We start from the raw sequence: 17,364 nt of genomic DNA on the forward strand, positions 1-17,364 counted from the left end.
TATTGGAGGTCATAAAATTAAGATCACAGAAAAGAAGGAAAAAGCAAGTTCAGTACTCATTTGGTTAATGCTTTATTTTATTTTTTTATTTTTTATTTTTTTAAAGATTTTATTTATTTATGAGAGACACAGAGAGAGAGAGGCAAAGACACAGGCAGAGGGAGAAGTAGGCTCCATGCCAGGAGCCTGATGTGTAGGACTCGATCCAGGGACCCCAGGATCATGCCCTGGGCTGGAGGCAGGCGCTAAACCGCTGAGCCACCTGGGCTGCCCCATGGTTAATGTTTTAAAAGTTTGTAACTCTTTAAAAATGTTAAGCTGGGGATCCCTGGGTGGCTCAGCGGTTTAGTGCCTGCCTTTGGCCCGGGGTGCGATCCTGGAGTCCCGGGATCGAGTCCCACGTCAGGTTCCCGGCATGGAGCCTGCTTCTCCCTCCTCCTGTGTCTCTGCCTCTCTCTCTCTCTCTCTCTCTCTCTCTCTCTCTCATAAATAAATAAATAAATAAATAAATAAATAAATAAATAAATAAAATCTTAAAAAAGGAAACATCATTAAAAAATAAAAATGTTAAGCTGTACAGTAGAAAGACGTTTAATGGAACAGAGATTGTAAACTGATGTCCAGTTACAGTACTGATTGAACTGGTTATGGGGCTACTCAGGGTTTTCGTTTCTTCTTGTTAGTTTTGCCAAGTCTTTCCTCTAAGAATGTCAAATTTACTGGCATAAAGTTGATTGCGTTATCCTATGTTTAATTATCCTGTGCTTTAGGATAGCATATGATATGTTCTCCCTTAAAATTTATTGTTTTTAAAATTAAGGAAAATTGGTTCCTTTTTGTCTGTACAGTTCAGTGGATTTTAACACACGCAAACACAGATTCAGGTAATCACCATAACAACCAAGACACAGAAATTGTACCCCTCCCTTAGGTACCCTCAGTAGTCACATCCAGCCTCCCACCCCTATTCTCTGGTAACTACTATTCTGGTCTCAGTTACTATAGTTTTATCTTTCAGAAATGTTATATAAATGGAATCAAACTATATAATATTTTGAAACTGCCTTTTACACAGCATGTTGCTTTTGAGATTCACTAAAGTTGGATCAATGGTTAGTTCCTTTTTATTGCTGAATAGTAGTCCTTTGTATGGATGGAGTGCAGTTTATCCATTTAGTTAACATTCCCTGGTGATTATGAATACAGCTGTTGTAAATGTACATGTATGGGCTATCTAGGGTAAATATCTGAGTGGGATTGCTGGGTCATGTGAAAAATGTAATTTTAACTTTATAAGAAACTGCCAAATTGTTTTCCAGAACAGCTGTACCATTTTGCATTCCCATCAGCATGTATGAGGGTATTCAATTGTTCCACATCCTTTCTAGCACCAAGTATTGTCAGTATTTACTTTTAATTTTGAAATAATTTTAGATTTACAGAAGAGTTGTAAACATAGAGTCCTCAAATGCTCTTTACCAATTTCACATAACCATGACACTTGATTAAAACTGAGAAATAAGGGCACCTGGGTCGCTCAGTCAGTAAAGTGTCTGCTTTCAGCTCTGGGCATGGTCATGGAGTCCTGGGATCGAGCCCCACATTGGGCTCCCTTGCTCAGCAGATAGTCTGCTTCTCCTTCTCCCTCTGTTCCTTTCCCCACTTGTGCTCTCTCTCACTCACTTTTTCTCAATAAATACATTTTTTTAAAAACTAAAAAATAAACACTAAAATGGACTTTATTTTACGAGTTATGTGCCTTTTCTGTTCCAAGATCTAATCTAGGATACCACATTACATTTAATCATCATGACTCCTTAGTCTCCTCTAGTCTGTGACAGTTTTTCAGTCTTTCCTTGATTTTCAAGACACTTTTGGAGAAGACTGGTGAGATTGTAGAATGTCCTTCAACTGAGGTTCGACTGATGTTTTCTCATTATTAGATTGTGGTTATGAATTTTTTAGAAGAATACCACAGAAGTGGCATGTCTTTCTCATCACCTTGCGTCAAGGTTATATGATGTCAATGTAATTCATCTTTAGTGATGTTAAGGTTGTGTCTGCCAGGTTTCTCCACTCTAGAATTACTATTTCTCTGATTATATACTGACTCATTAGAATGGTTTTCCTAAGTCCAACACAACTTCAAGGGGAGGAACGTTAAGTTCCATCTCCTTAAGGGAGACATACCGAATAATTTGTGGACTGTGTCAAAGCCACCAAAGTAATTTATGAGGATTGGAGGAGATTCGTAAAGGCTATGCGGATAATCCTGTTTCTCCTAAAAGTTTTACTCACCAAGTTTGACATTTGTCAGTAGATCTTGGCTACAGCAATTACTGTTCCCGGTCTAATGGTAATTTTCTGTTTTTCTGCATATATATGTGAGTTTGAATTCTTAACGTAGGAAAGATTTTCAAAATTTAATTATATACTGTGAATTTATGGATATTTATTTTACTCTTTAGGGTCACAATCTAATCTCATCGTTATTACTCAAATTGTTCCAGCTTTTGCAATTGATGCTCTTTCTGATTGGTTGCCATGTTCCTTTGACTACCAGATTTGCCATGCTATCTTGTATTTTTTCTGCCTCCTTCTAGAATCAGCCAGTTTTCCGAGGAGCTATCCTTCCTTTTTTTGGAGAAAATTATTGAGAAACCAAGATTTGGACACTAGTTATTGCCATTGCTACTCATTGACACTGTTTCTGGGTGCTCTCAGTGGACAGAGCTAGGAATTTGCATTCAGTAATATTCACTCTTTGTTGTATACAGTTCTTTGGGTTTTGACCATGCTTAGAGTAATAAGTCCACCTCTACAGTATTATACAGAATAGTTTCATTGCCATGAGGCAATCACTCTCTGTTCTGTCTCTATGGTTTGCATTTTCTAGAATATTCTACAAACGGAAATATACAATATGTAGCTTGTTTGAATTTTTTAAAGATTTTATTTCTAAGTAATCTCTACATCCAACAGGAGCTTGAGCTTAAAACCTCAGGATCAAGAGTTGCATGCTATACCAACTGAGCCAGCCAGGACCCCAGTATGTAGCTTTTTGGATCTGGCTGCTTCACTTAGAGAAATATATTAAGATTCATCCATGTTGTTTAAATCAGCAGTTTGTTTTCCATTGTGTGCTTGTACTACCATTTGTGTATCCATTCACCTGTTGGACATCTTGGTGTTCAGTTTTTTTGCAATTATGAATAAAGTTGCTGTCAACATTCACATACAGGTTTTTTTTTATTATTTTTTAATTTTTTTATTTTATTTTATTTTATTTTCACATACAGGTTTTTGTGTGAACATTGGTTTTCAGTTCACTTAAATAAATACCTAAAGAGTGGGAACACTGGGTTGTATGGCAAGTGTATGTTTAACTTTATAAGAAACAGCCAAACTTTCCCAAGATATATACCATTGTTGCATTCCAATCAGGAATGAATGAGTTTCTATTACTTTGCATCCTCACCAGCTTTGGTATTCTTAGTTTTTAATTTTAATCATTTTAGTAAATCTGTAGTGTATTTCATTTTTATTTTATTTTTTTTATTTTATTTTATTTATTTTATTTAATTTTTTTTTAGTGATAGGCACGCAGTGAGAGAGAGAGAGAGAGGCAGAGACACAGGCAGAGGGAGAAGCAGGCTCCATGCACCGGGAGCCCGACGTGGGATTCGATCCCGGGTCTCCAGGATCGTGCCCTGGGCCAAAGGCAGGCGCCAAACCGCTGCGCCACCCAGGGATCCCTCATTTTTATTTTATTTTTTAAAAATATTTATTTATTCATGAGAGACACAGAAAGAGGCAGAGGCACAGGCAGAAGGAGAAGCAGGCTCCATGCCGGGAACCCGACATGGGACTCGACCTGAGACTCCAGGATCATGCCCTGGGCCAGAGGGAGGCACTTAACCCCTGAGCCACCCAGGCATCCCTCATTTTTACTTTAATTTCACTTTCCCTACTGACTAGCAATATTGTGCATCTTTTCTTAGGCTTATCCATAGATCTCTTTTGCAAAGCATTGGTTCAGATCTTTTGCCTGTTGAGTTTATTGTTGAGTTCTTTAAATATATGTATGTTTTTTATTATGTGATTTGCAAATATATTTTCCTTATCTGTTGATTATACTTTTTCATTCTCTTAACAATGTTCTTCATAGGGAATTACTTTAATACTTGTTGAAAGACGTCCAGTTTATCGATTTTTTTTTATTTTTATGGATTGAGCCACCCAGGGATCCCCATATTGCTCCTTTTAGTGTAGTCTGAATTCTCTGCTTTGGTTTCCTGCTGTTTATTATTGTATGTTTAGTTGTGGGTTTCTTTTATCTTTGGAATTTGTTGGCTTCTGGAATGTGGTTGTGTCTGATTACTTCTGGGAAATTTTCAGCTATTACACCTCTTTCAAATATTTCCTTTACTCTGTCCCATTTTCTCATTTTCTTGTAGTCCTGATCAAAAGTATATCAAACCATTTCACAGTTTCTTTTTAAAAGTTTTGTTTTGGGATGCCTGGGTGGCTCAGTGTTTGAGCATCTGCCTTTGGCTCAGGTCGTGACCCCGGGGTTCTGGGATGAAGTTCCACATTGGGCTCCCTGCTTCTCCCTCTGCCTGTCTCTGCCTCTCTCTCTTTGTGTCTCTCATGAATAAATAAATAAAATTTAAAAATAAATAAATAAAAGTTTCTGTTTTGGGGACACCTAGGTGGTTCATTGGTTGAGCCTTTAACTTTGGCTCAGAGTGTGATCCCGAGGTCCTGGGATCTAGCCCCACATCAGGCTCCCTACTCAGTGGGAGCTTCTCCCTCTGCCCCTGCCCCTCCCCCTGCTTGTGTGCTCTTTCTCTCTCTTTGTCAAAGAAATAAAATCTTTAAATTAAAAAAGAGTTTTAGTTCTTTTCACTTTTTGAAATCTGCAGTATCCCGTTCCCTGCATATATTCTAAAGCTTATCTCTTATTTCTATAAGCATATTCAGCATGGTTGTTTTGAGTTTGTGTTTTGATAAGATCAGGGGCCTATAGGACTTTTCTTCCAGTTCTTACTCTTGTAGTCTTTTCCTTCAGTGTCATTATCTTTGATCACAGACTGCATATTGTTTTTTTTTTTTTCTTAAAGATTTTATTTATTTATTTATTTATGAGAGACACAGAAAGAGGCAGGCAGAGACATAGGCAGAGGGAGAAGCAGGCTCCATGCAGGGAGCCTGATGTAGGATTCGATCCTGGGTCTCCAGGATCACGCCCTGGGCTGAAGGCAGATGCTCAACCGCTGAGCCACCCAGGCATCCCACAGGCTGCATATTTGTATTTGAAAAATTATTTGTAGGAATTATTTGAAGCCCATAATAGCAATGTACTTTTTTTTCCACAGAGAGCTTAGTCATGTCAGGTATCTGGGCATTGCAGGTCCAGGGATCACCTTAAAACAAGCTTCATACATGATACTCTCTCCATAGGGATATAATTCTTTCCTGGATCTTCCATGTCCCATTCACTCTCATCTAAGGTTGTAACCATCTGAAGTCAGTTTATTACGAAGGTCTCCTTTTTAGACTTCTCTCATTGTGAGAGCCCTGTGCTTTGATTTCTGTCAGGACAAAATGCTAATTTTCAGGGATCAACAAAGACCCTTTGGGCTTCCTTACTTGGTTGCTTCTCTGGGTTCTCATTTTTTCTTCACTGTAGGCTATAAATGTTTATCTGTTTTATTTATTTAAGAGAGAAAATGAGAATGTGTATGTGTGTGAGAGAGACTGTTATGCATGTTAGTCCATTCTCTTAAAGCTGTTCTCAGTGGAAAGATTGACCTAAATAATGTAGCCAGCCATTACTGAAAACAGGAAAATTACCTGCAAAAATCTTTTTTTCTTACTTTGAAAACTGAGACTCTCTAGTTATATTTCATGGATCTACACCCCCTAGCTCTTTGCCCTTTCTAGGCATTTTGCTATGTGACCTCTGTGGTAGAACATATTGTATTAGTGGAGAAAGGAAGAGGATGAGATCTGAATTGCAATGGTTAGGAGTTAATTTTTTTTAAGGCACATGGAAACTGTTGAATAGAGTGTACTAGTATTCTCCAAATCAGTTATAAAAGGGTTGTTGATCTGATGTACTTACAGGGAATGAAAAGGTGTGCCAGCCTTTGGTTATTTTAGGGTATAATGTTTGTTACAGGTCTTTAAAATTCTTATTTAAAATCTTGTGCTTGGGATCCCTGGGTGGCGCAGCGGTTTGGCGCCTGCCTTTGGCCCAGGGCGCGATCCTGGAGACCCGGGATCGAATCCCACATCAGGCTCCCGGTGCATGGAGCCTGCTTCTCCCTCTGCCTATGTCTCTGCGCCTCTCTCTCTCTCTCTCTGTGACTATCATAAATAAAAAATAAAAAATAAAAAAAATTTTTTTTAAAAATAAATAAATAAAATAAAATCTTGTGCTTTACAATTTCTTGTTTTACTGTTTTTCATCTGAATAGTTCCTATGCATCCTTCAAAACTAAGCTTAATGTTTTTTTCCCCCTCTGGCAGCTTTCCCCAAACGTTTGAGGTACTCCATTAATATTTACTGAATGAATGATAATGGGTAGGTGACTTAAATCCCCTTCAATGCCTGCAGAGCACCCTGACTTAATTCCTTCAAGCACTGATCACTTGATATTGTGATGGTCTATTTTCTTTGTCAAGGGCATAGATGGTTTCTCTTTATTCTCCAGGGCCTAAGGAAAGCATCCCTTCCTGGCAATTGGCACTCATTTCCTGGTACATAATAATTGTTTAATAAATGCTTACTGAGTGAACATTCTGCTCTTGATTTGAAAGGAAGAATGATGAATTAAGGGCAACTATGAACACATGAAACAAATAATGCAGGTAGTATTAACTGCTGCTTTTTTGTGTTCATTTGGCCTTCTGGGCAATGCCACTATGAAAGGGGAAAAGGTAGGGTGCCTGGCTGGCTCAGTCTCTGGAGCATGTGACTCTTGGGTGTCGAGCCCCATGTTGAGTATAGAGATTATTTAAAAATAAAAAATCTTTAAATGAAAAAGGGGAAAGCAAATTTCTATAATTTGTCTTTGCTTCTATAAGGTGCAGGTATATAGTTCTGTTCTCCCTGAGTTTATTGTACAAATCCTGTTTTTCTTGCCAGTTTATGCTGCCTGATTGCTAGGAAGAATTCATTCTATGCGGCAGTGCTGAGAAGGTGTTATTTTCCTTATACAACTGCCTTTCCTCTGAACAAGCAGTCTTAAATCATGCGGTTAGTGCAGAGTAAGCACATTCCTCATTCTTTACCATAGAAATCTTTCTTTCCCCTGTCTGGATGATTGTGAGAGCTTGTTCATTCACTATGGTTGATCTAGGGATAGGAGTGTGTGTGTGTGTTTAAGATGGAGACTCTAATAAACATTAGAGTTAAAAGAACTAATAAAATTGTATTAACATTTAAAAGCAGGGATCCCTGGGTGGTGCAGCAGTTTAGCGCCTGCCTTTGGCCCAGGGCACAATCCTGGAGACCCAGGATCAAATCCCACGTTGGGCTCCCGGTGCATGGAGCCTGCTTCTCCCTCTGCCTCTCTCTCTCTCTCTCTCTCTCTCTCTCCCCCTCTCCTCTCTCTTTCTCTCTCTGACTATCATAAAAAAAAAAAAACATTTAAAAGCAGACTTAACTTTTCAAATTTACAATTCCAGAATAATCTTCTCCAGTTCCACTAGGGAATTCATCTATATAAACACACTTTGGCACAGTCTATATAGTTCACTGGCCCAAATCCAGCATGTAACCTGATTTTGTAAATGAAGTGTTACTGAAACATTAAAAAAAAAATACATTGGCATAAATGATTAATCAGACATGCAGTTTTCTGGTATTGGACCATTTACTAAACCTCTAATTTTCTATTCAGTTGCCAGGTCAAAAAACAAATAGAGAGTAGAAGATATTAGAGGGAAAGATGGATTTGTTGAGGAGCGCAAAGAGAAGTTTTTATTGCAATTTATTAGTTCTGTATTCCATTTATATTGATAAACATTTTGGCAGATAAACATATTTTAGCAGATATGATTTTGGTAATACACATTTTAACCTTATGGTTGTGTATATATTTTTTAAGATTTTATTTATCCATGAGAGACACAGAGGGAGTGAGAGGCTGAGACAGAAGCAGGCTCCCTGCTGGGAGCTCTCTATGTGGGACTTGATCCAGTGACCCCTGGATCATGCCCTGAGCCAAAGGCAGAGAGAGGCTCAACCACTGAGCCACCCAGGCATCCCTAACCTTATGATTAATGGAGTTTTCATTTCCTTGTATTTTATTAAAGAATAGGACAAACAGAGCAGAGCCATATGGCTTTGGTTGTAGGTGTGGTCTGACTTTAGTAGGGAAAATTTTGTTAACGAGAACAGTAAGGATGAAGTTAGATCATTTAAAATGGAAATTATTGGGAAAGTTCATATTTTTCCATAAGTCAGATTTTCTCATGATATGCTTGTATTGTGTACACTAGATAGAAGAATTGACCTTCAGGATATTTAGGACTCAGACACTTGTCCCAGCTTCTATTTTATTTTTTAAAGATTTTATTTATTTATTCATGAGAGAGAGACACACACACACACACACACACAGAGGCAGAGACCTAGGCAGAGGGAGAAGCAGGCTCCATGCAGGGAGCCCCATGTGGGACTTGATCCCGGAACTCGGGGATCACGCCCTGAGCTGAAGGCCGACACTCAACCGCTGAGCCATCCAGGCATCCCAGCTTCTAAACAAGCTGCGTGTAAAAATTGCTAAAATTAAGTTTCTCCAGTATTCTGTTTTAATTCTTGTGGGGAGAAAAAGACAAATATTAAGTGTGGCCCTGTTATTTAACAGAGGAAGCTATAATTCTAGGAGAGAACACGTGTGCCAAGGGAATAGCTACTCCAGAGCCCTTGAGTTGGTCTTCCCATTCCCCTAGCTGCATACCAGATGGACACAATTTAGCCTTTTGGAGGCAGACTTCAAGTTCATTTCATTTTTTTGAAAATAAGCCAATCTTGATTTAATCATTAAGTGATATTTAGTGAACATTTTATAAGATGTAGAGCCTTGAACTGTAAAGTCAAAAGACATATCAGACCTGAATCTTGACCTCAGAGAGCTAAGTGTCTAATAAGGACATTAAGATTTGAAGACTATACCATATGAAATTCAAAGTAGTAAGTTCTATAGGAATGAAAGGACTTGAATCTTGTAGGCCAGCCACCTTGGCTTTGAATCCCAAATCTTTCCTGGATATTCATTGCCCTGACTACTGAACTTATTTAGGCTGTTTTCTTTTCTTTTCTTTTTTTTTTTTTTTTTAAGATTTTATTTATTCATGAGAGACAGAGAGAGAGAGAGGCAGAGACACAGGCTCCATGCAGGGAGCCCGACGTGGGACTCGAACCCAGGTCTCCAGGATCATGCCCTGGGCTGAAGGCGATGCTAAACTGCTGAGCCACCGGGGCTGCCCTTTAGGCTGTTTTCTTACTTGTAGATAAGGGATAGAAATGTCTGCCTCATAGAATTGCTGGGAGAGTTAGATATTTAAAGCTGAGAGACTCTTTTAGCTCCAGACTTAACAATATCTGGTTGCTTATTCAGTATCCTTTTTAATGTCTCATCTATTTTAGTATAAATCCAAAACCTGACCTGTGAGCTCTCTTCCAGAATGTTTTCTGTCTCCATGAATGATATCAAAAGTCTTTCTAGAGGCGCCTGCGTGGCTCCGTGGCTTAAGTGTTTTGACTCTTGATTTTGGCCTAAGTCATGATCTCAGAGTTGTGGGATTGAGCCCTGCATCAGGCCCTGCCCTCAGCAGGGAGTCTGCTTCTCTCCTCCCTCTACTCCCCCACCCCACCTTTTTCGTATTCTCTCTCTCTAAAATACATTTTTTAAAACATCTCTAGCCAGAAATCTGAAAGTCACCTCCCACTTCTAACCCCATTATCCAGTCTACCCAGAGCTATTGATTTTATACCATAAATTTTCTTCCTCAAATTTGTGCACTTCTCTCCATTGCTAACAATCAAGCTTTCATCATTGCTCTTGCATAAGCTACTGTTAACAGCTTTCTTTCTCCCTAAATCTATTCCTCTGCTTGTCCCACACCCAGCAGAAGTGAACTTTTCAAATTGTACATATGGGTCACTTTTCTGCTTAAAACTCCTCAGTGAGTATCCATTATCCTTAGTCTTGCAGATAAAACCTTAAAGGCATGTTTGTCTCACCTTTGTTCTGACTTTTATTCCCAAGGCCTGTCATAGTTCATTTTTATAGATGTTCATATATTTAAGAGATGGACAAAGGAAGGAATATATGAAAGAACCAACCAATTATTGAGAAATTTAGGCCATCTTTTTCTTTCATGTTAGGCTGTACACATTTACAGAGGTGGTAAGTGAAATATACTCTTTCTGAATAAAATAATGTTTACCTTTGATGACTTACCTTTCCTCCTTTCACATCCCTCCTTTCTCCCCAGCCTATCACTCTCCCCCATCCTTCTTTGCACCATTGTATTTATCTGAGGCTACTGAGGTACAGTTCAAGAACTCTCAAATTTCTTCTCCTGATACAGTTATTAATGAAGGCCAACCATTTGAAATTCATATGAACAACTCTTTCCTATAAACACATTATTTGGTATGCATGATAGTAAAGTGAAGCACCTCTTCGGGTGCTGCAAAACCGCTAGTAGTCTTCCCAATGGAGAATCATTGTCCACCAGTTCATAAATTAGGTCCCAGCTGATGAGGCACAAAACTGCAAGGGTCAGTCACAAATAGTTGGAAATCTCAGGAGTTTCATTAGTGAATAGCCTTGCTCTACTCTTCACAGAGAATGCCAAGGCCTTAAGAAAGCATAGGAACACTGGATGATATGACTGATAGGTACATAAACTAGTAAATGGGAGTTGGGGAATGTTTTCCATGTGACTCAGGTGATTTCCAGGAAAAAATGAAGTCTTGGGCAGCCTGGGTGGCTCAGCAGTTTAGCGCCGCCTTCAGCCCAGGGCGTGATCCTGGAGACCCGGGATCGAGTCCCACATCGGGCTCCCTGCATGGAGCCTGCTTCTCCCTCTGCCTGTGTCTCTGCCTCTGTGTGTGTGTGTGTATGTGTCTCATGAATAAATAAAAATCTTAAAAAAAAAATGAAGTCTTGTTTTGTAATGTCACGTCCACCCATGATTTGGCCCTCCAAGGTGGGGAGTTAGCTATAGTTCCTATTATTTTTGTATGTATGTATGTATTTATTTATAAAGATTTTATTTACTCATGAGAGACACAGAGAGAGAGGCAGAGACATAGGCAGAGGGAGAAGCAGGCTCCTCACAGGGAGCCCAATGCAGGACCGGATCCCAGACCCCGGGATCACACTCTGAGCTGAAGGCAGATGCTCAACCTTTGAGCCGCTCAGGCGTCCCTATTTTGTATTTATTTAAAGAAAATATGGTTAAATTGGTAAATTTTATGTATTACTACACTTTTTATAAATAGCATGTTTTGAAAAAATAAGAGTGGTACAAAGAACTTCTGCATCCCCTTTGCTCAGATTCACCTATTGTATTTTTTTTCTAAGATTTCATTAATTCAAGAGAGCAGGAGCTGGGGGAGGGAGAAGCAAACTCCCTCCCCACTAAGCAGGGATCCCAATATGGGGCTTGATCCCAGGACCCCTGAGATCATGACCTGAGCAGACACTTAACCAGCTAAGCCACCCAAGTGCCCCTACCTATTGTGACATTTTATATTTTTACCCCATTTGTTTTATCAGGTGAATGTACACTTTTGTACATCTAATCTACCATCTAAATGTTTTGTCATTTGATCTGATAGTTTTGTGTGTTTGGTTTTTTTGCTTTGGTTTTTGGGTTTTTTGTTTTTTAAAGGGGATAGAAGGTTTTTGTTTTTAAAGATTTCATTTCATAGACACCGCGTGTGCACATGCATTGGGGGGTGGGGGCAGGGGGAGAGGGAGGAGCAGAGCAGGGATCCCAACCTGGGGCTCAATCTCAGGACCCTGAGATCATGACCTGAGCTGAATGAAGGCAGACACTTAACCCACTAAGCCACCCAGACACCCCTAAAGGAGATAAAAATTTATTGAATACACTGCAAGGGAATGGCAGGCAGGAGAGAAGAGGCTATCTGCCATGGGGTAGTAGGTTTTGATAGTATTATTTTTTTTGTATCATTTAACCCACTCCAGTGTGGGATACAGTCTAGGTATAAGACAATATGTATAGTCCCGTCTCTTCTAACTTTCCTTTATGTTTTATAATATTGACATTTTTGAATACAGTGTATACCCCCCTTTTTTATTGAAGCATCCTTGTTTTCTGTTTGTCCAATGTTTCCTTATAATTAAGTTGAGGTTACACAGTCTGGGCCAGAAAACCGAATAGGTGATTTGTTTTCAGGTTATGAAATCTGGAGACTCAATACCTTTTTTTTTTTTTTTAAGATTTTATTTATTCATGAGAGAGAGAGAAAGAGGCATAGGCAGAGAAGCAGGCTCCTCAAGGGGAGCCCAACGTGGGACTCAATCCCAGGACTCCAGGACCATGCCTGAGCCAAAGGCAGATGCTCAACCACAGAGCCACCCAGGCTTCCTGAGACTCAGTAAAACTTTAAATGCAGAGTAAAGTGAATCAACAAATGCTATAGGAATCGCTGAAAGGAGATAAAGAGACTGGAATGGTCTGGGAAGACATCACAGTTTACCTATTAGATAGACTTAGTTTACCAATTTGGTAGAAAGCATGTTTCTAAAATTTCAACACTTTCCCTTCTGTGTCAAATTTTGTATTAGTTCAGGCAAATGTATTGCTGTCTTCTACCAGTTTTTATTAAGCTTGCTCCTGTATTAAATCAAGAGGAAATTATTTGTTTTTAAATATAATGAAATTGTGTCTTTCAAATGGTAATTAAGGACCTGCTGATTATTGTACAAGGTTCCCCAAATGATTTAGATCAGTATAAAAAATATTAAACTTTGATACAGGGATCCCTGGGTGGCGCAGCGGTTTAGCGCCTGCCTTTGGCCCAGGGCGCGATCCTGGAGACCCGGGATCGAATCCCACGTCGGGCTCCCGGTGCATGGAGCCTGCTTCTCCCTCTGCCTGTCTCTCTGCCTCTCTCTCTCTCTCTCTCTCTCTCTCTGTGACTATCATAAATAAATAAAAATTAAAAAAAAATAAAAAAATAAAAATGAAAGCTAAAAATTTTTAAAAAATTTAAAAAAACTTTGATATATGAGAGAACATGTCTTTATTCCCTTCCTGCTTTCATCAACCATAAGAATCCGTTCAATTATTTGTACCCCCGGCTTTGCCACTATTCTGGAGCCTTTAAACCTTGCTACCTGAGTTATATAGAAAGCTTTTCTTGCCAGTAATTTCTGTGGATTGTATAAATGGTAGTAATGTTGATGGGTCTATCCTTGATGCCATTTTTCCTTTCAGGCAATCTTATGAAAAATATCCAGACTTTAGATAAGGAGGTAACAAGCTACTTTGCAGAATAGGATTAGAGCTAGTTTAATTTTAAGTACGTTTCTTGGGTTTTTTATTATTATTTTCTTTCCAAGTTCTAGGAAACATTGTGGTTAACACAGTTGGGATCTACTTATTGGTTAACAGGTAGAAGAGCCAGAGGTATATTTGAAGCCGTTGTTATAATTTTTTTCTTCCCATATGTTTTTAAAAATAATTCCTTGGCCTTTATGCATTTTGTGTTTGCAGTTTAAAGAAAACAGGTCTGAAACAAAGTCTTACCCTCAACTGCTTCTGAACACAGTGACCACCAGATCTCCAAACATCAAGTCCACCTTCGTTCGCCAACCTGTCTGACATGTCGGGACCCGTGCCAAGCAGGGCCAGAGTTTACACAGATGTTAATACGCACAGACCCCGAGAGTACTGGGATTATGAGTCACACGTGGTGGAGTGGGGGTAATTGTTTCCTTTTACTTTACTGTCCTTGCTCAAAGGGCTGACTCTTGTGGATTTGTTGAGTAATTTGTGTCATAAATCCATCCTGGCTGTGCATTTATAATCCTTAAGATTAAGACCTGATTTATGTTTTCTTCTGCTGTGAAGAAGCAAGGTATTGCTTTGGCAAATTAACAGCTCTGATGGGCTTATCATTTAAAAATTACTTCCGTCTCTTATTCTTTGCTTGGACTTATATATATTCTGGATAAAAGACTGGTAAAGAGTTACCTGTCAGCTTATCTCAACTAAGGGCTTTGCAGTTTGGTGAGAATTAATAATTGAGAGACTTGAAAAACACCCAACTCTTACATAAAGTATTTTTGAGGTCAGAGAATGTTGTCCCATGATACTGAAGGATGAAACGGCTCTCTAGAAAGATGTCCTCTTTCTGATAGAAGCAAAATTAAACCCTTATCAACATTTGCCCTGATCATTAGGCTAGCTATGTGTAGCACGGAATTCCACCCAAATTTCATTTTGAACAGTTGCAGTCTACCTGAATAGCTGTGTTTGCTGCTCATTCTCTGTGCAGTCTCTTTTGGATGTTTGCATCTCTTGTCCCAGCATGCGTATATTTAATTGATCAGGTTGTACTTATTGTGATAAAAGCATTTTGACATCAAATGCAAAAGAAAGCATTATGAAAATGCATAAAGCTACAGTTCCCATATGTTACATTTTATATCTCTTCACACATGATATACATAACTTGTAAGTGGTTAAAGGTAGTCTCCAAAATTGGCATAAGGGTATAGTGTAATGCTGATGGCGCCATGATGTTTAACAATAAGTACATTACCTCTGCACAGAGAAGCACAGTGTGCTTCAAAGATACCATCAAGAACCAGCGATGCAGTATCAATAAATGTCATTATTGATAATCTAACAATTCCCTTCATATAACAAGCTTTAGATTCTAGGAATACCTGTGTTTTGTTAAGAAAATTTCAACCATTCTCTTCAAGTTGAGTGCTTTGCACTTAGTTCTGCTTAAATAACATTAACCGCCCTTTCAAGGTTTTGGCATGGTGCTATTATTATTTGCTTGCTTGCATTTGTTTTCTGAGCCCATCCCACAGGAGAATTGAACCAAAACGAAGAGCTTCCTTCCCCTAGACCTGCCTTAGTACATTGTCCATTGTCCTTAGTACCTTTTGCCCTGTCTGTTCATTCCCTTTCTTTTTAGCTGCTTGAGGAAAATGGATGGCTGATTTGTTACTTGGATTTTCATTGTCTCCAGCAAGAGTAAATAGAATTTAGGCTTTATTAAATGGACCATGTTTGTCATTCTTTAAAGCAAAGTCATGTAAGGTATAATTAGATGCAGGGAAAAAATGTTGGCATTTCCCCTATTTTTTACCTCTGATCTTGCAAGTGGTCAAGGAATATGGGTAAAAGTAAGGAAGGGACCCCTAACTATGGTTTATGATATGTGATGTGATTTGTAAACTCCATTACATGGACTATTCTCAGGGCTTGCCTTAGAGGACAAGTGTGAGGTCAAGCTTATATGTTTGGAAGCCACTTAACTGCAGAAAGGCCCATTAAAGATCAGCTACTTCCAAAGTGTGGCTGAATTGAAATATTCTTACAACACGTATTGACTCCTGCTAGGTGTCAACACTGGGCCAGGCACAAGAGGACAGGAATATATAAAAGTTATTATCCAGGGGAAAGCTATCTGTTTTTGGACACAAACACACATAACAAACCCTAGTATAAGCTAGCTATGTGTGGTATGCCAGTAGAAATGAAAATAATTTGGGATTTGACAGAATAATTAAAAGGCTTAAATTTCTCTAATTCTAGGATTTGGAACATACATTTTTAATTAATGACCCAGTTTTTAAAATACAAAGAAACCAATTTGGGTATTATTTGAAATACCTTTTATTTCTTTTACTCCTCCTGATAGTAGAGTTTTTAAAGTTAATTAGTGCCATATAGTTTGAACTTTTTGAACTTTTAAAATCATTGTGACTTTGACTCTTTTTGTTCACAGTAATCAAGATGACTACCAGCTGGTTCGAAAATTAGGCCGGGGTAAATACAGTGAAGTATTTGAAGCCATCAACATCACAAATAATGAAAAAGTTGTTGTTAAAATTCTCAAGGTGAGTATAAGAAGAGAGAGATTATCATTTCAGAGGTATTTGGAATTTAGATTTTTTTTTAAGTAATCGTACTTAAAAAATTTTTTTTAAATACCTTTTTTTCAAGTAGCATTTGAAAGGGTTTTTGGAGTGCTTTAACACTTTTATTTATTGTCTGGTGAAGTGGATAGAAGAGTTTCTCTTTATTTGACAGATAGGAAACTGAAGCAAGAGAAGTGATTTGATTCAAGCCATACAGCTAGATTGTGGAGGAAGAAGGGAGTAAAGGTTCGATCTTCTCTCTCCTAGGTCTTACCTAATACTGATTCCCTAGATTTTTTTTTTTTTTTGATTCCCTAGATTTTTAGTTATAATCCATCCTTCTGTTTTCGAGAAATTGTTACCTCTTCTGTGTAAGGATGAGGAGTCAGAAATGCAGACCTTTAAGTGGCAGGCTGGTGCCATCCGTGCAGTTAGTACTCATGAATGGGGAATGTGAGTGTGGGTACTTCTCCATGTGCTCTAGCTCTAGCTGATAATTGTTTTGCAGTAGTGCAATTTTAGTATTACTTGATATTCTTTTGCAAAAAGAAAGAAATTTATATATATATACACATAATACATAAATATATATAGTTGAATGTTGGCTCAAGATTGTTGAATTTATTTATTTAAAATATACGTAATATTTATTATGTATTTATTTGACAGAGAATGAGAGAGAGCACGAGCAAGGGGAGGGGCAGAGGGAGAAGCAGACTCTGTTGAGCAGGAAGCCTGATGTGAAAGCTCAATCCCGACTGAGCCATTGAGGCATCCCAGCTCAAGAGTTTTTTTATTTTTATTTTTTTTTAAGATTTTTTATTTATTTATTAGAGACACAGAGAGAGACACAGGCAGAGGAAGAAGAAGGCTCCTTGCAGGGAGCCTGACATGGGACTCGATCCCGGGTCTCCAGGATCACGCTCTGGGCTGAAGGCAGTGCTAAACCGCTGAGCCACCGGGGCTGCCCTCAAGAGTTTTTTTAAAAGCTCTACAGGCCAGGTTTGGCCAATGGGCTACCAATATGCAACTTATAAGTTAGTTATAACTATACTCCGCACTATCATATGTTAGGAACTTAGCATATAATTCCTTGCCATCGGAACGTATACATATTTGACACTGATAAGCAGAGGTTCCCAGACTTTCTTAATTTATAGCCACCCATATTGTCTCAGTAACTTTTAAGTAGTTATGTCCAGAT

At 38.7% G+C, this 17,364-nt stretch overlaps 1 protein-coding gene across 3 annotated transcripts in view; it reads left to right on the forward strand.

The window, feature by feature from the left end:
* Window positions 1-17,364, forward strand: part of CSNK2A1 (casein kinase 2 alpha 1) — a 57,857-nt gene that overhangs the window by 17,088 nt on the left and 23,405 nt on the right. For all 3 annotated transcript variants that reach the window (XM_025469603.3, XM_025469604.3, XM_049100655.1), the window contains 2 exons: window positions 13,774-13,983; window positions 16,028-16,139. In XM_025469603.3, coding sequence (XP_025325388.1) covers window positions 13,883-13,983; window positions 16,028-16,139 — 213 coding nt within the window. In that variant the 5' untranslated portion in view covers window positions 13,774-13,882. The remainder of the gene's footprint in view (window positions 1-13,773; window positions 13,984-16,027; window positions 16,140-17,364) is intronic.

Source organism: Canis lupus, chromosome 24 (assembly GCF_003254725.2).
Source record: "Canis lupus dingo isolate Sandy chromosome 24, ASM325472v2, whole genome shotgun sequence".
Lineage (NCBI taxonomy): Eukaryota > Metazoa > Chordata > Mammalia > Carnivora > Canidae > Canis > Canis lupus.